This window comes from Ammospiza caudacuta, chromosome 1 (genome assembly GCF_027887145.1).
Source record: "Ammospiza caudacuta isolate bAmmCau1 chromosome 1, bAmmCau1.pri, whole genome shotgun sequence".
Lineage (NCBI taxonomy): Eukaryota > Metazoa > Chordata > Aves > Passeriformes > Passerellidae > Ammospiza > Ammospiza caudacuta.
In genome coordinates this window covers 23,157,048-23,184,351 of record NC_080593.1, presented here as the reverse complement: position 1 = coordinate 23,184,351, position 27,304 = coordinate 23,157,048, and the positions used below count along the sequence as shown (strand labels likewise).

The 27,304-nt window shown below is 37.0% G+C and overlaps 1 protein-coding gene across 1 annotated transcript; it reads right to left on the bottom strand.

Moving 5' to 3' along the window:
- Positions 1 to 27,304, bottom strand: CFAP69 (cilia and flagella associated protein 69). The gene is made up of 23 exons (XM_058815518.1): positions 27,188 to 27,304; positions 26,200 to 26,262; positions 24,779 to 24,844; positions 23,614 to 23,723; positions 21,635 to 21,711; positions 20,792 to 20,890; positions 18,815 to 18,964; positions 18,514 to 18,691; positions 17,637 to 17,757; positions 15,687 to 15,735; positions 15,480 to 15,601; positions 14,792 to 15,008; positions 13,752 to 13,916; positions 12,390 to 12,508; positions 11,843 to 11,961; positions 10,752 to 10,833; positions 9,323 to 9,515; positions 8,656 to 8,793; positions 6,466 to 6,542; positions 5,177 to 5,371; positions 4,112 to 4,198; positions 2,259 to 2,363; positions 1 to 222 (listed from the first exon to the last, which is right to left on the bottom strand). The coding sequence occupies exons 1-23, from the start codon at positions 27,302 to 27,304 to the stop codon at positions 100 to 102; spliced, it is 2,772 nt and encodes a 923-aa protein (XP_058671501.1). The 3' UTR covers positions 1 to 99.

The window sequence follows — 27,304 nt, the reverse complement described above, 5'->3', positions numbered from 1 at the left end:
ATCTTGTATCTACACAGAGGTAACTATGTATTAATATACCACTCTTTGAACAGCATCTATTCTACAGGTACTGATTTTTTCTTGACTGAGTCCAAAGTTTTATCTCTTTTGATTGTTTCTGATGGCTCTACCAACAGTGGACTTTCTAAGAGCAGGGTCTGTATCAGCCCGCAGCCCTTCCTGACAAAGCCCTTCCACAGTTACACAGCGACCAGGTGCAACCTGAAATACAAAATAAATACATTGCTTAACTCTCATGCTAGCATTTAAAATGAGAGTAGAGTTAAATCATGAACTGCCTTTTGAAAATATTATTCAGTTGGTGGAGATGCCCTCAGGTTTCTGAGGGCCACTAAAACTATCCTTTATACTAAATTCACAGTTTGTTTCCATCAATACAAAAGAAAGGAGAGAGTGTTTTTTCAGTGGGTGCTGTTACATGCTTTGCTTTTCTGCCTTCCAGTCTGATTTATGAATTGCAAAAAAGAAAATCAAGCCTTTATCCAATAGAAGTTTGCTGTACAATGTTATTTGGATTCGTATAGGATGTCAGCCACAGTCTGTGACCTCAGAATTCCACTATAAATTATTACTTATTACTCCAAATAAGGAAAAAAAAAAAAAAGAACGGGCCCTCTTTCTCTCAAAATGCAATTGTATAGAACTACTGCTCCAGGAAATCTCCAAGACTGAAAGACACATATCCTTTCCAGACTCATTACTACTCTTTATATTGAATAGGTTGGGAGTCTTGGAATAAATATCCTTGAGTAACAGTTCTGTCTTCTAATCATGACCTACTGAAAAAAAAATACAACTCCTTGCATGCATGTAGCTCACATGTTTGATTAGCTGACCATGACTGGTTTGCAATAACCATCTTAGCTTAATCTTCATCTCTCCCTGCTGAGAGTGTTAGGCAGATTGTTGCATTAAAAATTTTCCAGCCATGTCTGTCATTTGTAATTCTTCTAAGCAAAGTACCTGTGGAATGTTATATGATGTTGCTGATACATTTGTTTTCTCAATACACCTATTCTGCAAAATTGACTAATCTTCTCCTTGTTTTTATCTACTGTTATTGAAATATTGATTGTAGAACCATGAAGGTATTTTCTTTTTAAATGCTCTCCCTCTAAGATATGAACATTCAGAGCTTGAGGTTCAAGCCTTTAAAATAAAATCTGACAATATATTTCTCTCCACTAACAATTTCCAGATTACTCATGCTTATGTAAAAAGTTTTCAGATACTTTCTGCAAAATATTGCTGTTTAACAGCCTCACTATTGTTTATGCAAGTACCTAAATAAGTGTTTCAGCCCACTTCATCTTGCATTCCCAGATGTGTCTTTCTATATCTTTCTGAAGTTTAAGATAATGTGGGAAAAATCCTAGTCCAGCACTCTGAGACAATCCTCTTGCTTTCTATTAGGTTCCTTGCTTCTCCATCACTTCAAACATGAACCTTCTCTTTTCTTTTTCAATTTGCAGCCACCTTAGTTGTCATTATTATTCATGCCAGAGAGCCCAAAATAGAATCTCTTACCTTCATACAAGTTTGAAAACAGCACCTCATGTTTATTTTTTTCATTTTTCCTCACATGTAAGAGTAACTTATAAGCAACAAAGAAACTATCCCCCTTAAACCCTCCTTAGCTGTGATGCTTACATAGAAATAATCCAGTTAGCTCAAAAACAGTTTATTGGAACTGAGGATTACCCCATGTTTTGTCAAAACTCAACATCTAAATATGCTGTTAGGTGTGAATTAGATCTTAACAAAGGCTTTCTATTTTCTCACACTCCAATTAACTGATAGAAATGAGAACAAAATGGTTTCTGCAGATGCAACAAGTGGTGTATCTCCAGGCAGTCAGGGACATGGTACTGATAAAGGACACCTCCATGTATGTATCAAAGGTTGCACAGATGTACTCAACAATGAAAGGAGGAGGTCTTAACCTCAGCAAGGTTATCATGAATGGCTGTCTCACGACAGGTACATGTCACATAGCAGAAGGCCCATCTTGCCCACACTTTTTCAGAGTAATCTGCAGATCTGAATCTCACTCTGGCCAAGTGCTTGTCTAAGGCTATGTCAGAATGGGAAGTGGTGATTTGCAGAAGATACAGATTCTTTCTTATGTACTTGGAGCTTGTCAACATAAACATTATTAAAGAAAGTGTAAGCAGCAGCATGTATACAGCCACTTACCTATTTATGAAAATAAAACAGTGTTATTAAGGATTACTTACTGTTGTATGGAGTTTTGGAATATCAGTAGAATGTTCTGGTCCATTGTGAAGCTTTGCCTTAGATCTGGAAGCCTCTATTAATGTTTTCTGATGCATTTTTGCTTTCTAAAGATAGTCAGAAAAAAAGGTAAAATAGTTTTAATCTACATTAATTGTGTCATTTGCACTCATTTGAACATATACAAACAACGTGACAAAATAAATCAGGTTATAATTCTATTTGCCTCTAATTGTAAGTACCTTCCCCCTGTCTTTTTACTCTTTTTTGTACTGAACACCCAAAGCCAGACTAAATGGCCATGGCAGTGCAAGGGTGGGAAGGGAATCCCTGTTTGCTGTGACCTGCAGGGTGTGCTCTGTGCAATGCAGCCCTTGGTGCTGCGAGCCTCCGTGGCCACAAGAGCACACTGCTGCCTCAGCTTTCACCCCAGACAGGGCACAGAGCTGCCTCTCCAGGCAGACCCAGCTCTACTGAGGCATCTCAACACAGTCTCAATACATCCCAGGTGAATGACTTCACATTTTCATTTCCTGAAATTCATGAGCTTTTGGTCAGCCCATCCATCCAGTTTCTCCCAGCATGTGGACTGCTTCCTCCATTCAGTGTCACAGAACTGCAGAATCACAGAATGATTTGGGTTGGAAAGGACCTTAAAGTTTATCTAGTTCCAACTCCCATGCCATAGGCAGGGACACCAAACCAGGTTGCTCAGAGCCCCATCCAACCTGGCCTTAAACAGTTCCTGGGATGAGGCATTACACGTTGAACTTGATGAGGATGGATACTGATTCAAGATCCAAGTCACTAATAAAAATGTTAAATCAACATTGTATTATCAACCCTATAATTAACTCAGAGGAATATAACTCAAAACTGACCACTACTGAAACTTCAATCACTGACCACTGTCCTTTAGAGCCCATCAATCCAGCCAGTTTTTCCCACAGCTTGCAGTTGACCTGTATGTAATCTACTCCGTGTATTCCCATTTTGACCACAAATGCTACACAGAACCATGCTGAAAACCTTGCTAAAGCCAAGGGAATAGGCATCCCCTTCCTCTTTTTCCAGAACAAATAATTTTATCACAGAACGCAGCAGTATTGGCAAGGCATGATTTGTCCTTGGTAAATTCTTGACAGTCTATACCAACCTCCTTCCTCCCCATGTGCCTAAAACTGCTTCTCAGTTTAACTCAGTTAAAACTAATGAGTCTGTAGTTGTTCTGTCCCTTTTTAATTTCTAATTCTAGTATACATCTTTCCACAGGCCAGGAAGACGCTTGCATAGAAAGAAAATTGTTCTCCTTTGCAAGTCCTTTGGGAAATGAAGAAAAATTAAATTTATCTGCAAAAGCTTTTCTTTTAAGTCTGATTTCATTCATTTTCCAACTTAGTCTGGTTGCCAAACCAGGACCCTAATATTTTTACGTTGTTTTGGGAAAGTGACAATATTGCTAGAAGAAACTCCTTTCATCATAAAATATTTCCCATCTTGAAAGATGTTTGCTGTTCTAAAAAAGAGAATGAAGAATTAGAAAAAATAAAGAAAAGTAAGAACAAACAGACTCATAGTTTCAGCAGTTTTAGAAGAAAAACACATATATACACCCACTCCTCAATTGCAAGTGACAATGCTGATCCCCAATTTGTGGTTGTAGTCAGAAGAATCAAAGATTGTATAACTTTTCCAATACATCTCACGGTTACTTCTTCTATGTCTGTGTGAATATAAAATTTACTATCACTTCTACTTGAACATCCTTATAATTCATTAAGAAATGTGTTTGGAACTTCATAATTATTATAACAACATCACGATTGTAAATTTTTTGTTCCATGAGGTTTCTTACCTTCAATGCCTCATAGTTCGATGTCCGAGCCAAGAAATTTTGCCAAGATTTATCTACCATTTCTTTCTGTACTAGGGTAGCTTGGATCTGTAATAGAAATGAGATTTACAGCATTTATGCAACACAATGCTGGTATCAGATGTCTTCTGATTTCATTGCTTGTGCCATTTGAAAAGAACATTCAGCTCTGCCCCTTTGGCTACCTTAGCTCATCCCTCTCACCTGAGACTGGACAATAATGTAGTAAAGTACCTGCCCTTTAAAAACTGCACTTATGCACTGCCCTTGTAAACAAAGAGGTTTTTGTGCAAACTAATTTTCCTCTCTTCCAACATGTATGTTGGATGAGGCCCAGCTCTTTCAGGAGTTCCTTCTGTATATTCTCACTCTCAAATGCGGAGTAAAAGTAATAGAATAAGTTCAGGTGACAAAAGTGCTGTCATAATAATGCAGGACAATCCCTCAAAATCACTATCATGAGATTGCAGACAACTGGACCAAATGACCTTATTTCTTAGAAAGCAGGAGAGGGTGAGACAACAGATGAGCAAAACCATGAAATGTGTGCCTCATAACCAAAGCTGGAAAATGTCTATACTTTCTCATTCACAGCATACTGGGAAGCACAAAGCCCTACTTTCTGAAGTAATAAAGACCTGTGAATATTCAGCAAGGGAACTTATAATAGAGACTTGTATTTCATTTTAAGAAGCAGGTGTAGTTGTAATAGGTACTTTGTACTGTCATCTGCTACAGATGGACACAAGTGCAACTCTATAGTAAAATAATGTTAATTTCTCATTACCCCATTGCTGATGCATCATTGATGATGCTGCTTCATTTTTTCATGTTACTCTCTAAATACTGTGGAATTTATAGAAGCTGGGAGGACTGAGGTTAACCTAATTTAATTTAAAGTTAAAATTTGGCTGCTGAGACAGATTTGAACTTTTCAAGCAGTGTTCAGGCACAGGATTCTCAACATTATATAATAAGAAAATCTGCATAAGAATGGGAAAAAAAGCTTAGGTGGGCTTTCCTTATTTAAATACTCCTTTGTCTTACTTCCTTGTAAATTTTTTTCTCTTCCTTGATTTCCTGGTTGTGTTGTCTTTCAAGCGCTTCATTCTGCAGACCAAGAACCATTCTTCCAGTATTTTCTGACACCTCTGAAATAAGTTTCAAGGCTCTCTCATCTGATGTGACAGGCCTGAATTCTTCTTTTATTTCAGCAGATATTTCACTCCAAACCTCTCCAACCTGTGTGTGAAACATACACCATATTCAGTATTTATCATATTCTTCAGTTCCAATTATTCAAAATAACAGAGCAACCATATCTCTCCTTATTTTTGTTTGACTTCTTAAAATTTTTATGCAAGGTAAGACTGCACTACTACTATGCCAGATTCAGTCATGATAAGCCTCCCTAAGCCTTTCAAAGACCAAACTTGATTCAAAGAGGGGCAACAAGAATGCTGATAACTACAGAAATTCTGAAGGAATTTACCAATTTACAAGAGCAAAGTGTTGAGTTCTACTTCTACTTCTTAAAATCTTAAATTGCAGACATTATTAGAGCAAACTGCAACACAAGCTATCAACAGAAGTTGGAATTATCAACCTAAGACTGAGTCTTGCTATTTCCTGAGCACAGCAAGCTCTCACAGACTTTGTTCCTAAGCATAAATTTATCATAAACTAAAGCATTTTTTGAGCAAGACAGTTCTCCAGCTCTCACAAAGCTTGTTACCCTACTGTAGTCCCTATAGGCAGACCATTCTTAACTTTACAATGGATGGATGGATGGATGGATGGCTGGATGGATGGATGGATGGATGGATGGATGGATGGATGGATGGATGGCTGGATGGATACTGCACATAGGGACAAAGACAGCAAAGCACAGAGGAAACTATAAAAATGTGGTTTTAATGTAATTTTTAATAGTGTCCCCTTAAACTGACCTTACTGTGCAAGGACACAAGGACACAGTCCTACTGTCCAGTCCTTCCCCAATTTCTTACTCCTGGCACATTCCTGTCTTGATCTGGCAAACAGTTAAAACTATTTTTTTCTGAGTTATTTTTAACTAGCATTAGTTTCTAGTCTTATTTGCTGTGTGGTCACAAACATTTGTAGCAATATGAAGCAAGAAGATGGTGATTGATGCCATGCTGGAGGTGGGATTGTTTCTTTTGCTGGTGAATACTGGCTTCACTATGTAAAATTATAGGTGCCTTGTGACATAGGGGATAGCTTTTGAAGGGTTGTTTTTTTGCTGTGTCCTGAGATATACTTGCTATTTTTGGGAATGCAGGTACAATAGTATTATTTGCTTGAACTATACTCACTTTAAAGTCAATATAATGTTGTATAATAGCAAGTGTAACAACGTCCTTAGCAGATAAGCCAGGTAAATTTTCAAAACCTAAAAGAATATTAATCACATCAGTATGGTGAATTGATCTTAAAATATAATATTCTAAAAACCTTATTTGTCATATAAACACATGTAAAATCTTCATCATACATACATCAGGCAGTCACTTTTGATCCTGAGCATTTTTTGCTGACAAAAACCCCCTGTTTCTCTATAATACTCACTCTGTACTAAAATCTTTACTTATTAATGGCTCTGTCAGCCTTCCAATCATTTGGATATTACACTTTTGTGGTAAGAGTTTGATTTCTATTAAAGCAGACAAACAGCTGAGTCTACTGATCACAGGTTCTACAGCAGCAGTTCAGCACATAAAGTTTGCTTTAACTGTGAATTAGCCAACAGGAAAATTATACTAGTGCTTTGTTCCAAAGCTGTGAAATGAGGGTGTCCCTCCTTCTTGTAGATTATTGTCTTTAGCATAATGCCTTGAGCATCATGACTCCATTTTTACAAAATGTTCCCAGTATGTGGAAAAGAATAAGGTAGGGAAGTATGGTTGCTGAGACTATGCTTCATTTGGTTTTTTGCACACTGAAGGATAATGGCACTTAATTAAAAAAATGTAAATATAGTCTATCAAGTATCAAATCTTTCTGGACTTCATCATATCATCTGTGTGATAACTGGGAAAGTAGCATCTACCTGGAGTATAATTACATCATGTTTTGAAGCTAAGAAATACTGTAAATAAAGACCATTTAGCACTAATGCTTTTCTAGTTTCCAGGCTGTTATGGAGCAACCCAGGAAGTTGCTGATAAAAGAATATAAAATATGTCCATATGTTATTGTCAAATTTCATATAATTTCAGTACTTCACAGGAGACAGTACTATGTATATAACTAACATGGAGGGTTATCTGTGAATATAGAAGCAAGCTGAAAGAAAATCTTATGCCTTTTTATTTTAGTAAAGAATCCAGCTGTGATTCAACATTCAATATAATTAACATTACTAAAATTAGTAGGAGCCTGGAGCTCCTACAACAGAGAAGCAAGTAACTATAGATTATTAGAGAAACTAAGGATGTTTTCAAACCAGCTCATTCTCTAGGTAAAGCAGAGGTCTGGCAAGCAATCTCAGAGCAATTACTAATTATCTTTGATCTTGCAGAGGATGGACATGAAAACAAAAATAAGCCTAAAAAAAACCCTGAAACAAATAATTAGATAATGTTTATGCAGCTAAATATTAACAGAAAAAAAATTAATATCCACATGAATTACTGAAAACTAAGACCCAACTTTTGTCTGCAGACAGAAAAAAAAATCTCATGGATGTGGAAGAATTTATCACTTATCTTGAATTCAGTCTAGGTTTTAAGACAAGGGTATAATGAGTATTCATATTCAGTGTACAAACAATGAAAAATTAAGAGGGACTGCCACACTTTGAAAGTAAATATTAAAATGCAAATTAATCTTGCCACTCTGAAAAACTATCTAAAACCACAGAATTTAATTCAGTAAGGACAAATGGAACATTCTACTCTACAGGAATAGCCACCTGTACAACATCCTAAGTTGAATGAGCAAACAATATCATGGCACCAGGAATACAGCTACTGTTACATTTATGTCTGAATGTTTATTTACAAGATGTGTAAATAAACTCTGTATGGCTGTGAGGCTTCTGTTGGAGTACTGTGTTCAGCTTTGGTACACTACAGACCAAGAAGAATTTGATTCAATTGGAAAGACTACAGAAAAAACAAGAATAACAAGAGATTATGTTAGAAAATGCAATCAATGAGTAATATCTTTCTCAATCTAGAGAAATAAATGTACGAGTACTAAAATATATGAAAGTGATATTGTGTGTAGGAAAATAAATTGCAGAGAATTTCAAGCAAATTTTAGGTTTAGTCCTAAGAAAATTCTTCCTGGTGGTAGGGGCAGCAAAGTAGTGGGAAAGTCTTAAAATCCTAATAAGGAGGGACTCTAAAAAAAAACCATAATGACCAAGCATCTATCAATTAGAGAGTACTGATGCTGAATCATGTTTTCTTTGACTTTCGTTTTTTTATTCATGGAAACTTTATTTATAAGTTCAGTTTAATAACAAATATGACACTAACAAGGCAACTCATTTGTCTTACCTAGCTTCCAAAATAATGAATAAATTTTTGCCCGTATGCTCTCTGAAATTTCCATGACGGAAAAACTGGGACAGCAGGCAGGCACTGGAATGACCTTTTGCTGTCTCTGGAAGCTGGTAATAACAGGTCTCTTGGGGTCTAATACAAAAACACAAAACCAGAGTAGAAGAATGAAGTAGTAGTATGATCCCAAACTTAGAGGAAATCCATCTTACTTTGTAGACACCATGTAAATAATTTTGATTGTTTGGCCAAGAGTTGAACATAATCTGGGTCAGGAAATTTTAATCAGCATGACTAAAAATTTGTGAGAACAGCACTCACTTCTTTTTACAACATAGAACAAAATAAAATGCCTTTCGTAGAAGAAATTAAGCAGTTCAACTGTCTAGCATTAGAAAAGTTGGTCATTGTTCTGTTCAATACTTGGTCCATTCCCAGCTGATCTAGAAAATGCCATATAGTGGCCAGAATAAAATGAAAATAAATGAATAACTAAAATGAAATAAAAAATAAATGAAACTGAAGATATTTTAGGTTTGGTAAGAATTATAGTGTAAAGTTATAAATGATGTTATTTACTGTCATCAGAATTCAGACTACAAGAGCAAAGAATGTCATTATTTTACTGGACTGCTCACAGTTCCACGTGCATCACAAAACTTACCAACAATCTTTCCATTTTGATCACGTTTGACTCCCAAATCCTGCTCCTCCTGTCTCCATAACTGCACAAGAACGTTTGCTGCTGTTCGGTCTCTCTTCCCTCGCCAGATACTCATGTGCAAAACGGTTTTAGGGTTGTCAGAAAATTCAACCAAGATTCCAAGAATTATATTGCACAGGTTGTTGTCCCTTACCTTCATCAAGGATAAAGTAAATAAAGTTTTAAACTGTTCAAAATACATTGATGTCTTCTTTCTGAGAAATTGTGTACTATGAAATCAAGTAACTGCAAGCTTTTAATCACTAGTATTTGCACAAAATTAGTGTATAAGCTTGTACATCCTTAAAGTTTCTGTTATCCTGCTATGCAAAGTTCCATAAATCAAGGAACATGAGGATAGGATCATATAAGATGCATTCCTGTGTGTGGCTCCAGGATCATATGCTGTTACCAAGGTTTATTGTTGTAAGAAACAGCACTCTGAAGGCAGAGGCTGAGCAGTACCTCACAGCACACCTTCTCTTTTGTGGCCAGATCTTTTGGCAGCAGCTGAGAGGAGGCAAGGGCTTCAAACTGAGAAAGGGTCAGTTTAGATTAAATATTGGGAAAAAATTCCTTCCTTTGCGGCTGATGAGGGACTGGAACAGCTTGCCCAGGAAAGCTGTGGGTGTCCCAACCCTGAAGGCTGGATAGGACAGGCTGGAGGTGGCTTTGAGCAACCTGCTCTAGTGGAAGGTGGCCCTGCCCATGGCCAGGGGAGCTGGAACTGGGTGATGTTTAAGGTCCCTTCCAACCCAGGCCATTCTATGATTCTGCTGTTCTGAGGGTCTGCAGCCTTGCACTGCAAGAACATCAGGGGCTGACAGCACAACCAGTGTGAATGAGGAGAGAACGACCCAAGGAAGGTGCATTTTTATTTCCTAAGAGTTGAGATGTCTGTGCCAGCTCCACGTCCAAGATCCACAGAAGTAGCTATACACACAATGCATATGTGCAAGGTAACTTCAAACATAAAAACTGTTAAAGCCATCAAGTGCTCTTATTAACTTCAATATGAAGAACTGAAATGCTTTTCTAAAGAGAGATGTCATCCAAACTGAGAGCAAAGTTTGGGTTTTCTTTTCAAAAATAGTATAATTTTGTTAAAATAAAAACTCCCTCTGTCAAATACGTATTAAAAAAAAAGAAAAAAAAGATACAGGGAAAACCTATACAATAATTTCTGAGCAGATATCTGGGTATCTCTCAGGCAGTTAAATATACTTGGGTTTTTTTTGTTTGTGTTGGTTTCTGTTTGTTTTTTTGGTTTTGTTTGGTTGGGTTTTTTGTATCATACCGGTCTTAGGAGATACTGCAACAAAAATAACAAAATTTGCCATGTTGTTTTCCTACTCTTTCATTCTACAAAACCAGTAATAAAAATACCTACTGCCAACAAATCCAGAAGGAGAAAAACACCCTGCTTCTCAATAAAGGATTCCTCTGCAATGAAACATCCAATGACACAGGACCTTAAACAGAAATAATATCCCTTATGTAGAAAAACTTTTATGATTCTGAACATTCTACAATCATCAGATTTATTTTACTGAATTTCATACCATTTGGTATGCAATATTCAGGGAGCAGAAAAATCATGTTTCACGTGCCTTTCATTTACACCTATAACTAAATATACCTGCTTGACTGCTCTTTCTTCTCCTGCAGGTGGCACACCTTCCTTGAAGCAGCCTGACAAATTTGGCAGGCTCTCAATCAATTGGAATATGTATTTAAACTGAAACTAACTCAGCAAACGAGTTTGAAATTTAACCAGGTTATGTCCCTAATTTGATTTATTGTAGGGCTGCATGAGTATTTCTGCCAGCAAAAACAAGGGGGTGAGTCAAGCAATACTTTTTTTGGCAACAGTTTGCTTCTCCCAGATTAAAACGATCATAAAGTCAGCGTTCATGTTGCTGTTGCTCCTTTATTTCCTCTGCTATGGTCATTAACAGAGAAACTAGAGATCTCCTGCATCAGTATTTTTTCCCAGCAAACATATTTGATTTTTAATGTATTTATCAACCTCTGCCTTAAAACAAAATTTTTATTTTCCTCCCATGTACTGGCAATCTTTAAAATATTTTTAGCCCAATATAGCCAGTTTACAGACAATTCTTATGTTTACATAGGTTTTTGCTAATATTGGTCTATTCTTGCCTGCTGTTTACCTCTCTAAACTTATTTACAGACTCTAACCATATGCCTCTCTTAGAAAGTCTTGAGTAACTCTGCATGTCAGGAGGTCACTCTGTGTGGGGAGTGAGGTTGTCACACTGAATACATATTTAGAAAATCTTACATGCAGTGTATTTCATTTCTTTTGCATAATTTTTAATTAGTCAAATTTTATGAAGAATTTTTATACACTATAAACAGAAGAAAGGCCTACATATGCAGAGAAAGGTCATAGCATTGCAGAAAAAATGCAAGACTTGACATTTTTCCAAGTTACTGCTGCTAAAATACTTCACTAACCACAAGCAGTCCAGGGCACTGAGGAGGAGACAATTGTGGCCTATTCCACTACATAACCTCGTTGGATCCATCTTTAAGTATGAGACGAGAATATCAATTCCTTCACAGCTGAATAGTTCCTGTTGAAATGTTAATCAAAGCAATGTTTCTAAAGCCATATTTACTAAATTTAAACATGTAAGAAAATACAACGGAAAATGGGAAATGTAAATATTTATATTGCAATAAATTTGGTCCACTTGTTAGAGCAGGAGGTACACGTAGGAAAAAAGACTTTCATTTTTTCCAAAGTTCTAATTAATTTCTTAACACACTTTCATATATCAATTTCAAAATAATGTAAATTAATAATCAAATAGGTTCAACACTTGCTAGTGGATTTCTGACTGCTTTTATATTTTAGCTGGGTCAAGAAACATGACTCATTAACAATGAACTGCAATTGACACCTGCTTTTCAATTAAAACACAAAAAAGCAGTCTCCCTTTTAAGAAAATACAATATGTTTTGACACTTTCTGCACAGTAAAAGGTAGAAAGATACATACCTTTCTGTCGTTATCATCCTCACAGACAACAGACAAAATAAATAATATGTCAGCTTGGATTTCCAGTAGAGCAATACTTTCTTTTTCTTTAGATATGTCTGCTGCATACTTTAGGATGTCTGTGAATGGATATATTTTATATATATGAAGGCCCCTATACACACATCAAAATTCTATTACAGCTGCTGCTTTTTACAAAACTCAAATTTATATGAAAGGATTTTTCAAGTAAATTCAGTTTTATCTCTTGTGTTTCAATAATAGCTTCCACAAGTGGTGCACTCTGATGCTGCAGTTTCATGGCCTTTACTCTTGGTGACAGAGTTAAAGACAGCAGCTTGCACTGACTTCTCCCTTGCTCAGACTCTGTGCTGCCCCTTAGATTGTGCCAGTGTAAGGAATTCAGGGAACTGATAGGAATTAAAGAACTCTTAGAAAAAGACAAAAAACTGGCTGCTTCACTCTACTCCACCGCTTCACAAATGTTTGAACAGACAGTGGAAATGTGGGAAAGACATGAAATACCACCTTTGCTGAGAAAGTCACTCTTGGAGCCACTATGTGGAAGAGGGCATTCATACACAAAATTCCCCTAGAGTAAAAGTTACTTGATTCTGATATGTAAGGTATAGTAATAATTTTACTTTCACTAAAAGCTGTAGGTTCCCACAGAGTTTTCACTGGAGTTGAACTGAGGCTATAAAATAATTAATTTCTAGGCTTTTTATTAGAACACAGTCTTTGAATTCCAAAGGATCTTTCCTGTTTTGTTTCTTACAGAGTACTGAAAACTTTCTGATATTGTAAGAAAAGAACTTAAACCAGCTTATTTTGGAACTTAAAACCAAATTTAACAGTAGGTATGTGTTACTGAACAAGAAATGCTCTAAAATTGCAGGAGCAGAGATTAAGCAGTTTTATTCTGCTATTTTTCTTCATGTTGTTCATATAAAGGTACCTTGCTATTATTTTTATTCTGTGCTACAGCAGAGTTGTGGAAAGCAACACTCTGATAGACCTAGGTGGAAAAATACTCATGGGCTGGAGTTTCTGGGGACTGCCACAACAAAAACAAGATCTTCCAAATGCAGTAACATAAAGTGAGAAGGGGCAGCTTTTGCTCTGAAATTAAACATCTAGACTTTTAAAACTGTCTGGTTTGCTTATCTCATTCCATGTGTATTGAGATGAAAAAAAAATTAACATCAAATCAGTTACATCTTGGATTAATTGGCTGAGGATTTTTTAGTTTTTCAGCTGTTGAAGGACACACTAAAAACACAGCACACAAAAACACATGAACATTCTCAGTGTCAACAGAAATGTACTATTTAAAGAACAGCAATACAAACTGTGCTTTACCCAGTAGCTGGCTAATTGCTCCCTGGTCACACAAGTTACTGTTCACAGCATCATTATAAAGGGCCACAACAGATCTCAGAACTCGAAGGCTGTAGCGCATTTGCGCGAGTTTGGTGCCGCGACCGCCTGTTCCATGGAAACTGTTACCTCGACCAAAGAAAGGATCTGTGGAGCAATCACAACCAATACTGGTTTTGGCACACAATCTATGTTCAGAAGAATGTGCTCAGAAAAAATAAAAACAAAACAAAATAAACCCCAAGAAACCCAAAACACAACAACAAAAACCCCCAAACCCTGCTGAAGTTAGAAATTATTCTTGTTTAAAACCATCTAGTAATAAGCCTTTTTGTTTAGCACTACACTTTTTACATGCATAAGAAAGGTAACATTTTGGTGAACATTTAAAATTATTACACATTTTTTACCCTTACTAGGTTCATGAGCAGTTTTACAAACTCAAAATGTTATGTTTGGTATGACATTTAATATCCACCTTTTGATCTCCATTCAACCCAATTAAAAATTTCTTAGGAAATTTCTTAGGAGAGCTAGGAAGACATACCAATTTTAGGATGAAACATACCTATCCTTAGAAATCTGGGCAGGAACACTGAGTGCACTTAGTTCTATTTTTGCTTAGCCCACACTCTTATCTGATGCCCAGAAGCCAGCTGTAGTCTGGAACCTGTCTCACCATGTACGACTCTGAGTTAACATGTCCTGTCTCATGGCAGGAATTCCTGCTTGGACTTCTTGCCACAAGGGAAGGGCCTGGCTCACTTAAAACACAGACAACAGAGGTGTTTGTCTGAAGGAATATCAATATAGTGGTACACAGGGAGAGGGGCACCAGCTCATCCTTCAGTAGGAAAAAAAAGGTTTGTTGTTTTTTGGAAACATTTGTTTCTTAGGTGGCCTATGAAAAAGAACCATTCTGACATCATGAGTTTTACATTTTCCTTTCCTGTTAAGGAAAGTAGGTTCAGCTGAACTATTTTGAGGTTACCTGTGTGTGAAAGCCATGAGAACCCACTGACCTTGGCTTATACACCATTCTAGAAACACAAGGAGAAGAGTATTCGCTTGGCAGGACAAATATTTGTCTACTAACACAGGAGCCACTGAAGCTAAAACAGCAAGTGCATGAAGCTGTAATTCTTCATATTGGGCAGCAGACCAGTCAGGAAATGCAGACCTTTGATTTTGTTTTACATAATAAAGCAAAGCTGGGATCACATGATTTTCACTGAAGAGCTGCAGAGTCCAGACAAAGAAAAAGACAGTTTACAGGTTTCACATGCAAATAAGAAAAATCTAAAGCGTGAGTCAACTTTATCTGTCCTACAATAACAAAATTAATTTTTAATTGAGAAAATATGTCATGAATGCTACAAGTACAGGCAAACTCTTTTTATATTCTGTAGCTTTCCCAGAGATTGTGGTTTGCTAAATTTTATTATATTCTTCAGGTGTATTTCAACAATGCTCTGCAGTCACTTGTCAGCAATTTCCCTAGCATGGTCTAAGTTTGTAACTTTCTAAAATAGAAATTGTATGCTACTTTTCAACAGCAGGGCTTGGTCTGAAGCTATGTATTAATTCCTAATTTGGAGAACAGAGAATTTCAGTGTACTGTACTATGGTAGATGGAGAGATAAGTAATATTCTCATGATTCTTTTTTCTTTAAAAAAAAAAATAAAAATTTCTGTTCTGTTACAACTCACCTGCGCAGAAGATGGGTCTTTAGATAAGATTCCTATTATATTAAATAGTAACTTCTTCATCTCAAAATCCTCGTAGGAATAGGTAAGTTTAAAACCTTTTACCAAAGGATTGGGAAGTTTAACTATGATGGAAATGGTAGATAAGTTACAAAAAAAATCATAATTAAAAGCAAAAACTGTGTAATTATGCACTACGGAATCTCTTACCTTCAGTACATGTTGCAAGTACTATTAAGATGTTTGCAAATCCACTTTCCTAATAGGCATTCAAAAAACACACATTAATTAAATTGCAGTGAAATTAAGACTTATGATTTAATTTTGGCATGACTTTTTTCTTCAGAACACAGAATTTAATGTATCCTATGGCAGAATAAACAGAATTTTATCAAAGAATTGAACAACCATTTGGACATTATACAACAATAACTAACTGCAGTCCTAAGGGTACAATTAGTTAAACCCATGCTTCATTCAGTACAAGTCTGAACTTCTGTGGGGAAGTCCCAAACATTTGTATTCACTACTATAATCTAACACAAAAAATATTCTCAGTGTTTTTAGAGCTGTTTGTTAAAATGCATTTGGTCATGTTTTACATCAGGGTCATCAGTACCTATGAAAACTGCATGTATGGGGAAGAAGAATTTAACAATACTACATATGAAAAGCTCAGAAATAAAATCTTGTAAATCACAGCTCCCAGAGAGCTAACAGAAGGACAATAATGTCTAATATAACTATGGATAGGACCAAAGCCAGGAGGTGTCTCTGCAGCACATTAGAGGCAAAGGAGAGTTGTTTCTGAGGTAAGCAATTAGCAAACAGGTTTTTTCCTAACACAAAGATAATGATATCAATATGAACTCTACATAAATTTTACAGTTTGCTTGTGATGAGAAAACTTTTCCTTTTCAAAAGTTCAGACTCCTGTGCAGATTTGTGAACTATATAAGACTAACTTCTCTGAAGTTGCTTGGATAGTATATTAAGAAGAAAAGGGAACATTCTGAAGCAAATTGCTATAGTATTATCTGTAAGGCAGTATTAAATAGTAATGTTAATGTTTTTTCCACCTTATATTTATACCTTGTAAAATCTCTAGGCAGGCTGAGAGTAAAAAACCTAAATTAAAAATTATTTTAATATTTTCTTTGCATAGAAACAATTTTTCTTCCTTTTATTATACGGAATTAAAAATACATATCTGGTTTACTTACTTTGTAGGAATAAAATGCCCTGTTTCTACAGCCAGATAAACAATTTGAATGTTTTAGATATTCAATATGTTGCTGCAATTGTATAACAGACATTTCATACTAGTTGGTGTTAAATTACAAGCTTGAATGAAAAGTCTGGAATCTTCATTTAGTAATACAGCCAATTGGTAAACTTCTCTTCAACAGGAAAGTAATATATTCCTGAACAGCCAATTAATCCACAGGGATCTGATTGCTTAATTATTCAGTCTGTATGTCCCAACTTCATTTGAACCTGTAAATCTCAAATGTAACAAGAGACTAAAGCAATATTAACCTCTATATAAAGTTAATTTCTCTGCAAGTTTCTCATAAAAATTCTGGAATGTTACAAAAGAATGAGTCATCTACATTTCAGGCAAGTCATGGTAGTGCATTATGTGATGTAGTCTTTAAAAGAATTTATGTGCCTCTTATTAACTGGACCTAATTATTTTCTCAGAATCTTAGAGCTCCTGAGCTGATTTTTGCACATCCCTCTTGTTCCCAGTTATGAGGCACACATTGGATTTCAGTCATCTGAATATAGGTTACATCTTCAAACAAAAAAATGAGATTTAGTGTAAAACTCTTTTTAGGAGAATGGCATATTCAAGAATCCATACAAGAATACAAGAATTAACATTAAATTTTGCACATAGATAATGTTAATGTGATTTTCTAAGAATTAAATAAGGTTGATAGTATTCTGGGCTAATTACCTACAGATTTTAAGTCTCTTTGAGGTAAAGACAACTACAGAAAGAAAAAAAGTTTTCTTGCTCAGCAAATCCAAGAAAGAAAAAAGCACTGGAGACACAGGAGAAATAAATGTTAGAACCCAAATGGGGGAGAATACCAAGCTTATAAAAGCAAAGAAGAAGGTATTAGTGTCTGGAATACAACTCTAAATACTTACAATCAGAGGTACTGCAGGGCTTTCAGCTAGTAAGGTGGCAATCACCAAGAGGTCATTCCGCAGCTGGTGATCGCAGTGCCGGAAGCCACACACGAGCTCTACAAACGCTTCTTTCAAAGCACTTAAAAGAAAAAGAAATGCATTTTACCTTTTTCTTTGATATTCTAATGTTGGACAGCTCCACATATATGAATCCTCATTCAGCATCATACTTTTCAAAGCCTTGGGGTTTAACTACAAGAGAAAAAGCTTAAAACTTTATTATGAACTTTATTATGAAGTGGATTCATTTGGGTACCACCAGACATCCCATTTATTCGTAGATGCAAGATGCATATAGTAAAAATTGCATCTTCCACTGTTTGTGTTTTAACTAATTAATATAAAGACACAGTATTTACTAAATGTGGAATGGGACATTGCTCAACGATTATTGAGAAGGAATAGCCTAATCTTAAATAGTTAAAACAGTCTAACTCACTAAGGAAGAACCTGTTATTTACTCCAGAAGAGGATCTAGAAATAAAACTTGTATATCATGGCATAGAAATTCCTTGTAATTTTGTAACATCAGCACTTCAATAGTGAAGAAATACTGGCCTGTTATGCCTAATGTGGGAGCTTCAAAATGATGCACTTAACTCTTCTATTGTACAAAGCAATAGATAGAGCTATTCCTCCTGCACTATGCAGCAGAGCACCTTGCTCTTGCCCTGTAACAGCAACTACTATCTTAATAATGAAATCTTAACGAGGATCTAATCAGAGATCCATTTGCATTTCTATCAGTTAATTTCCAACAAAATGCTACACAACAGAATGCTCCAGATGTCTCCACAATGACAAAAGTAATGCATTAAATGCTCCCTGTACTTACTGTACACATTCCAAGCTTCTGAGTTGATTAACAACTTCTTCTTTTGAGACTTTTTCTAGCAGGTTCCATAGGATATCTGAGGAACGGAACAGCAGCTGTCCTGAGGGATCAGCACCATTCAGACACAAACAAAGCCTCCTGGCTCCTTGGACGTTCACCATTTGTTCACAACTTTCTCCTGAAATTATGTAAATCACAGTAATTAATTCTCTATAGGTCAGTAATTGTTTCAGGCATGTTCAAAGAACAAATTATCAAGATCAATGGTAATAAGATTATTGAAAGAACAGTTTGTACTAACCAGAGATGGAAAGATGCTGGAGAGCTTTAAGTACCCACAACTTCTCAGTAAGTTGATTTTCAACTAATGTTAGTGACAAAACAAGAATTTCTGCTAATCCTCCTATTTCAGCCATCCGGATTTTATAGTTTGGACTTGTTGGCTGGTAACCTGTACATACAGTAGCTTTAATTAAAATGCAGTAAATTGCAGTAAAATTAAATGCAGTAAAACCCCAGAATTTTGATTACTTCATAAACTGTTCATACTGAAAGGATTGAAAATCAAGTATCATATTTCAAGCAGTTAAGAAAAACAATCCAATACACAAGAGCTGCTTTTCTTATATCTGAATAGTGCCTATAAAACATCCAACTGACTCACCCTCAAGCAGATTTCAATGCTATAGAAACAAATTACTTGCTTAGAATTTAGACAATGAAAGTAAAAGCAGGGCTATAGAAGTGAAAAACTTTCTTCAGTCATCAGTAACCTAGTTCTCTTCAGTAGTCTGTTGACTAGAGAATTATTGCATTCTATCATCATATTACTTAAAATAGGTGAATCCAAACTTTGATTTACAAGCTTGACTTTCTAATGTGTCAACTTTTTTACTTTTGTCCACGCATATGCAAATCTGTATTTCATTGCTAAATTATGGGGAAGGTGAAGCATGGAGAAAATAAATTCATATTTATTCTCATATTATGATAACTCACGAAAGCAAAGCTTATTTTAAGCAGCTTAAATACATATATATGTGTATATACACACTATATATATATATATATATAAAATTTCATAAAGTACAAATTGATAAATACAGATAATTCACATGGTGAAATGAAGTTTAACTAAGCACACACTCTGATAGGCTCAAAGTTGATATTACTTTACAGATAAGAGAACTCTGCAGGGTCAGACTTTGGCAAGATGTACATATATGCTTCGAAATGAAATATTTGACTTAAAAAATCAGACTGAAACACATTCTTCATTTCAAGATAACATATCCTATTTTCTAAATTGGAAGAAGAAAAACAAAATTGCTCAATAACATTCATTTATCCTGATGGAATTATTTACAGATACAGAACTAAATGCACACATAGCTACATGCAGGATTTGAGTCTTGTTTGCAAGGTCAAAACAGATTTGCATGCTTTCCCATTTGTAGAATTTTGAAAGTGTTGTAGTAGCAGCAGCTTCTTTAGGCCTCCTAAAATAGATGAAAACTTGTAAAAGGGCACAGGATTAGTGCCCCACTGCAGAAATACAGCAGGGGAGCACAGTGACATCAAGCATGCTCCTTGACCTGCCCTCCCGAGCCACACTGTGGCAATATTGACTCGAGGTTGGCTGCCTATAGAGACAGTGTGGTCTCAGAGCACAGGATGCTGTGCCCCTCTGGGAGGGATCCATGACTGACTTCACCTGACCACAGTCTCTGGCACCATCCTAAGAGTCAAAGGGATTATATAATGGTGGATTCTGATCATGCCTCCTTCTGCAGAGATAAGTCACACCATTTATTCAAACCCACGGTCAAAGGTGTCCATATAATATGAACTCAAACAAATTTAAATGGATTCAGATCTATCCCTCACAACACAAGTGAAAGCAAAGCTGCTTCTTTCCAGGCTACATATAAAAACCTGAAAACTACATTTCCCTTCTTATAATTCTGATCCTAACTACTTTTTTTTTCCCCTCCATTACCCAGATTTCAGAGATCTTGTATCACTTCACATTTTCTGGATGCTATTTAATGATAATTTTGTAAGTGCAATAATTAATTCCTTGTACATTGATGAACTTATTTCAGATTTAGAATATGCACCTCTATAAAAATATGGTAATTATGTATTTGCCAATGTTATATATTTAATATATGAGATACAGTAACCATAGTTATAAAGAAAAACTAATAAATAGCTAATTAAAAGAGGCATTTCAAAATAGTTGGGATCATTAAAAAATAAAAACACCCTGCTTTACCTGAAAGTAGTTTTCCTGGTAGCTCCGTATTAAAAAAATTAACAACACTCTTACAGATTTGTATTCTAACCTGAGAGCTTTGTATGCTCATCAAGTAACCTGTCAGAAAGAGAAATAAATGTAATTAACAGACTTTATAACTTCTTAGAAAGTATTCTTAACACAGTGTTCTTCTTTTTACAGCACTTATTATTACCTACAAATTTGTAATTGCATGCAAAGTTTCATTACAAAATATTCAAGAGGCAGTGACTCCCACACTGGAGATGACAAAGGCATCTTAGAAGAGTAGCCTAAGTTTAATCAAAAAGTTACCTTCTCTGCTTTATGGCTACAGACACTTCTACAGCACTGCATGGTATTCCAGAAGTTGGGGAATTCTGAGGAAAGCTACTAACACTAAGCTGCTGTCATCACTACCAAGCCATTAGAAACTCTTCTAAGCAGATATGATATGAAATAAAAAGAGCATAGAAGCAGGAAGGATATATGTTCCTGGCATCCCAGGTTTCAGTGTTTACAGTGACACCCCCGTTTCTCAGATCAAAATGAAATGGAACAGGCTAGATACACGTTTACTTCTTCATGTGCACTGATAACATTTTCTCATGTAGCTTTTGACATTGGCAAATAGGTAATTCTGCAGGCTAATCTTCAGGTTAGCTGCAGAGCAAAGTAAAAATTGTCTCTAACATGAAAAAACACAGAGGATTGAATGAATAATTTAAAGAAATTACCTCCATTTACTAAGGAGTAACAGTAAATTAAAATCATGCTAATAATACAGTTGATTTTATTGTGGCATAATAATAATTTTATTGTGGCGTATCAGGTTACACTCACCCAGTTGTGTAATGGATTGTGAAACTTCAACGGAATAGTTTGCTTCATCAGATGATTTCCTTTTTTGAAATGGTAACCTGCAAAATGAAATTAAAAATATTACAACTATGTAATAGTTAATGAAGTCACCAGAAAAGTTCAGTAGCTCTTCTCTTCTTCCTTGACAAGTTTTTCAGATAAGGACACATTTTCTAGGATGAATGCACTCTTTGCAATGCTGATTCTACACTGAAAGCTTCATAATCTGCAATTACATGTTGGTAATTAGTGGCACATGTTCATAGATAATATTTTAATAATTCAAATATGATGCAACAAGACATGATGAATAAACAAATGTAATTTAAATGTGGAAGACTAAATCCTAGAACCTAGGCACTATCAGGCTATTACAGAGCTAGGCTATGCATAGACATGTGCAGAGGTGGAAAAAAGGGATCCTATCTCTGGGCAAGACTTCTTGAAATGGATAAAAGTAAACCCAATAAATGGACTCCAAATAGCACAATAACAAATTTCTTTTTAAAAACAGGATATTAATAAATACTCAATAACATATTCAAAATACTCAGGACATAAACGTGTAAGTGCTAAAAACTGTCTAAACATTACAATGTTATGCTAGGGTCTCTGCAGTACATACTGTGGAAGCAGCTTTCCAGTAAGTTTACCTCTGTAAACACTACCAGAGGAAAAGGAAGCAGAGAACAAACAATGAAATAAATGCTGGGAGAGGCAGGGGAGGAAGAAAAAAGACATTAGAAAAAAAGAAAATGGGAAGAAGACAGGTAAACAGAAGCAGCTACAAAAGACTGGACTATTTTACTATTTTACTGGAGAAATTAATGTATCTGAAACTGAATCCTAAAAAAGGCTCCTCTGTCATATGAAGTAGTAGGGAATTGTCGTTGAATTTCCATAGTACAGAAATTAAAGCAAAACCCAAGGGTGCAATTTTCCAAAACATATTCATTGCAGAAACCACAATTAGTGCTGAACTGCTCTAAAAGAGGAAAAATCTCACAGATACATTTTATTGACTTTATACACTCATTCTCAGTTTTATCATGCTTCTAGCAAACACCAAAGACAATTAAACTCCATGATGTACCTACTCATTCCCCACTGTGTGGCAGCAAAGAAAAACAGTACATCTCAGGGTGCTGAGGGAACTAAAAGATTCAGCTGAGAAGTTCTGTGTTTATTAAACCTAACGGTTGAGAGGAAGCTATCTAAAAATTTATCTGAATATCTGTTTTACTATGCACAGGTTTTTTTTTTTCTTCCTTATTCTCCTGAAATGAAATTAAATACAGGAGTAACTGTAGCTACTAGCATACCATAAATAACTTGACTGAATTATTGAAGAGGAAACATCTGACAAGTGTGGATAACACCTAAATTCTATTCTACAGATTACTTGAAATACAGTATGACAACAAAGATGCCCAAAAGTTCATGCAATACATTTTAAAAATAAATATAAATCCTGTTGACATTCATTCTCCCCTGTAATATGGCTTGTCATTTTGTAATGCTTACCTTCAGGTATTAGAATGTCTTTGTGTCACCCTAAGTTTTTAAACTCACTTAAGAGCTTGTCTGAAACAGCAAAACACACCTCAGTACCACTCAGCTGCCGAATCCTTTGAGGCCAGCAGTCCCAGATTGACTTGGGCAATAAGAGACCCTGGGGAACCTCACTTCCAAGCAAGCTGGGGCCCAGTACAACACAGTTTTGAATTCTGTAACATCTAACTGCACAGATACTGAACTGTTAAAATAGGAACCTCATCCATGTCACCAGAAACTGCACACAAGTAAAAAACATTTGATAAAAAGGATGATCCAATGGATACCTTGCAGTTACAGGTACTTTGTAGGTAAATGCTGCATGAATATGACAGTTTCCTTAGAAAATATATAAACCTGTTAATAAGCAGTATTTAAAACTCTAAAAGAGGGGCTGAGGTACTTACCCAAACAGTTTAATAAGTTCACATAAAGGCTCAGTGAAAGCTTCTTGATCATACATTTTGTCTGCACACAGGTTAAGAATGTCAGTAATTTGTGCAATATCCTTAAGGGGCTTTTAACGTGAAATTAAGGAAATAAAATCATCTGTACCACTATGAATCAGCAGAAAAAGCTGAAAACTGTGCTCATCAGACTTCAAAGACACAGCCAAGAAAACAGAAGACCAATATTTACAAAGTTAGGTGTTTTAAAAGAAGTATGTGAGTCAATACTTAAGCTTTTCGAAGCAGCCTTACTTTTACATAAGTATAACTTTTGCAAATCTGATTTAGGTGTCTTCTCAGCTGAACTCACTGGATGCTCAGCACTAAATTTCTAAAAATGGAGGATGAAAAGCTTTTACATCACAATGTCAGATTTACCTACCTAAATTCTGAGACAGCCTTGTGATATTTGAATTGCTTTCTCCTCTAGTCCCAAGTGACTAACTGAAATTTGAAAATCTGGACCCAAATACATATGGAGATTACTTAATTTAAGGGTAGAGGCACAAAATCAAGGCTGAATTGAGACTGAGAAGTTACTACCAATCCAATGACTCACAGAAAGTGCCTTGAAGTACACAACTCAGTTGTAATGTGATGCCTTAAATCACTGTGCAGTTATCTGAACTGTATGAAATGAATAACATTTTTCCACATACCAACACCCTCCTTAGTACTTCTTATTATTGAAACCTTTCAGTTTGTACTGTAAATATGAAAAAAGGTTTCAGATAAATTAGTCTGACTTCATCTTTCTTTAAAATGTCTCCTTACTGGAAGTCTCTTTTATCTTGCTATTTTATCTGCTGTTTTTTAGGTAGTGGCAATTATTATGCTCTTCTGTTCTGAGTTTAAAATACACCAGTTACATTTTGGACACTTTCAGCCACTGTAGAGGTGAGAACCTTCTATTGAAATTTGTGACAAATGAATCGAATATCCAAGAATCTTGTCAATCTGCCAACCTTGGCTGTGTGCACACAAGGAGGCCAGTGATGAGAATGCATATCCCTATTCTCCACAGGGAAGCACAGTACAGCATCAAATGCTTTACTGAAAACTCAGACTATTATCATACAGAAAACACCATGACTTTAGAATTCTAAAGTGGCAAAAAGGATACAAATCCATTTTCAAAATGCTTGACTACCTTCTTCAGAGTTTTCAGCTGCTCTTCTTCCAAATCTTTCTTAAATAAAAGAATGAAAAACCGGTTTTAATTGCAGTTTTCCCAAGAACCTTAAATGATTGTTTATGCCCCTTTAAGTTTAAATGAAAATGGAAACCAGATTTGAAAGTTTACAAGACACAACAAAATTCTCAAAGTGCTTTGAAGGAGGATTAACTCCATGATGAAGCCCTCATTTCTAGGTATGAAGTCTGTTCTCTTGTAACTGAAGAGGCTTTCAAAAACTCCTGTTCAAACGTGTTGACTCTTTCTCTTAAATTCTTTGTGATTCTTTGTAAAGCAGCTAAGAAGACCAAACCTATGTTACACACAACATAAATGTGTAAGCATGTAGATCTACATGGCTTAGAGTGCTCTACACCACTAGGAAACAGCCTTCAAATCCAAAGCTGAAAACAACTGAAGTGAGGATATGTCAGGCTGTGTCAGTGATGTGCAGCTTTCATTTCGGCTCTCCTGAGCACCTGCAACTTGAGGCAGGCCAGGAAGTTGTTTCAGGACTCTACAAGCCCAGAATCCTACAGGAATTTTATCATATCTACATATTATATCTACAGAAGCAGTAAACAATAACATATGGCAGTCTTCCTTCATTCAGTAAGTTTATTATATGAGCTCTGTAATAAAAAAGGGGAAGAGGTAAGAAATAACTACTTCTCTGTGGGGCATTAATTTAAAATGTGCTAGGTTAAATCAGGTCCTTGTTTAAGAGCATAAATTATCCATATTTTGGATCAAAATTATTTGATGGCTTAGTGAGTTTAATCTGCCAAATCATCTTGTGGAGACTAAAAATCATCTGTGAAAGCCCATGAGAGATGATGCTACTCCTGTATGCGTAGGTAGTTGTATTTATTCTTCAACATTGACCTTTGTATATTTCACCTTCATTTAAGATCATCTCCCTGGAGAACTGTTAGCAGTTAACTTGGGCAATTACATAAATTCATGGCATACTTTTAATAAGGTTATATGTACATCTATTTCCCGGCTATAGGTTTCAGTACTCTAAAATTCTAAAATATGCTAGAAATTCTGCATGTCTAGTTTTTGAATGCTCATGCCTTTGTCTTTTTTTTTAAGTTCCTGTGTGATCTTCTCTTTCTCTATGTATTTTTTAAACAAAAATCAATAATTGACAACATTTTTAAAAATAACAATTATCATCTTTAGAAGCATTCAAATATCAGAAGAAATACTCATCTTTGTGCTCTGTAGCTCCAGCCACTTGTGTTGGATATAATAAACCCATCTGAGTTTATTCAGGGTGGGTGGTAAAGTTACTGAACAAAAAATTTGTCAAAACCCCATTACCACGTGTGTAACAGAGACAGCAAGGAAGCAGGGTTACTCACTGAGCCCGAATCTCCGAGTAGTGCGATGACGTGATTCAAATCCACTGACCTCGACTGTGCATCCTGAAAAAGCAACACTTTTAACCTTTTTAACCTTTTTTTTTTTAAATCGATTTTTAAATTTTGTTTTTAAGGCATTTAAAATGTGAAATGGTGGCGTTAAACCAACATGAATTTACTCAGGGATGGGTAAATACAAACACACATCGGGGTTTGTTCCAGGTCCGAGAAAGACGCAGGGCCGGGCTGAGCAGGGCACAGGGCAGGGCAGGGCACAGGGCAGGGCAGGGCAGGGCAGGGCACGGGGCAGGGCAGGGCAGGGCAGGGCACGGGGCAGGGCAGGGCAGGGCCGGGCAGGGTAGGGTGCAGGGCACAGGGCAGGGCAGGGCACAGAGCAGGGCTGAGCAGGGCAGGGCTGAGCAGGGCCTGGCAGGGCAGGGCCGGGCAGGGCAGGGCAGGGCAGGGTTGGGCGCAGGACACGGGGCAGGGCAGGGCACAGAGCAGGGCAGGGCAGGGCAGGGCTGAGCAGGGCCTGGCAGGGCACAGGGCAGGGCAGGGGAGGGCAGGGCAGGGCTGAGCAGGGCCTGGCAGGGCACAGGGCAGGGCAGGGCCGGGCAGGGTTGGGCGCAGGACAAGGGGCAGGGCAGGGCACAGAGCAGGGCAGGGCAGGGCACAGGGCAGGGCAGGGCAGGGCTGAGCAGGGCCTGGCAGGGCACAGGGCAGGGCACAGGGCAGGGCACAAGGCAGGGCAGGGCACAAGGCAGAGGGCAGGGCAGGGCCGGGCAGGGCCGGGCACAGGGCAGGGCACAGGGCAGGGCACAAGGCAGGGCAGGGCACAAGGCAGGGCAGGGCACAAGGCACAAGGCAGAGGGCAGGGCAGGGCACAGGGCAGGACAGGGCACAGGGCATATGGCATGACCGGGCCGGACTGGGCAGGGGTCGGGCCAGCACCGGGGCTGGAGGTGCCCCTGCCCGCGGCAGAGCTCACCTGAGCGGGGTCCGCAGCGTTCGAGCGCCTCTCACTGCCGCTGCGAGAGGGGCCGAGCCCCGGGGAGCGGGAGGCCGCCCGTGGGGCGGGGGGCTCGGCCGCGGCCAGCGAGGCCAT

Coding starts and splice junctions, on each gene's coding strand:
- CFAP69 (XM_058815518.1), bottom strand. CDS start 27,304: ATGGCCTCGCTGGCCGCGGCCGAGCCCCCCGCCCCACGGGCGGCCTCC. Junction 13,917..14,791: donor AGAATGGTGTATAAGCCAAG/GTCAGTGGGTTC, acceptor ATTGCTCCACAG/ATCCTTTCTTTGGTCGAGGT. Junction 8,794..9,322: donor TCAAAATGGAAAGATTGTTG/GTAAGTTTTGTG, acceptor TTTTTGTATTAG/ACCCCAAGAGACCTGTTATT.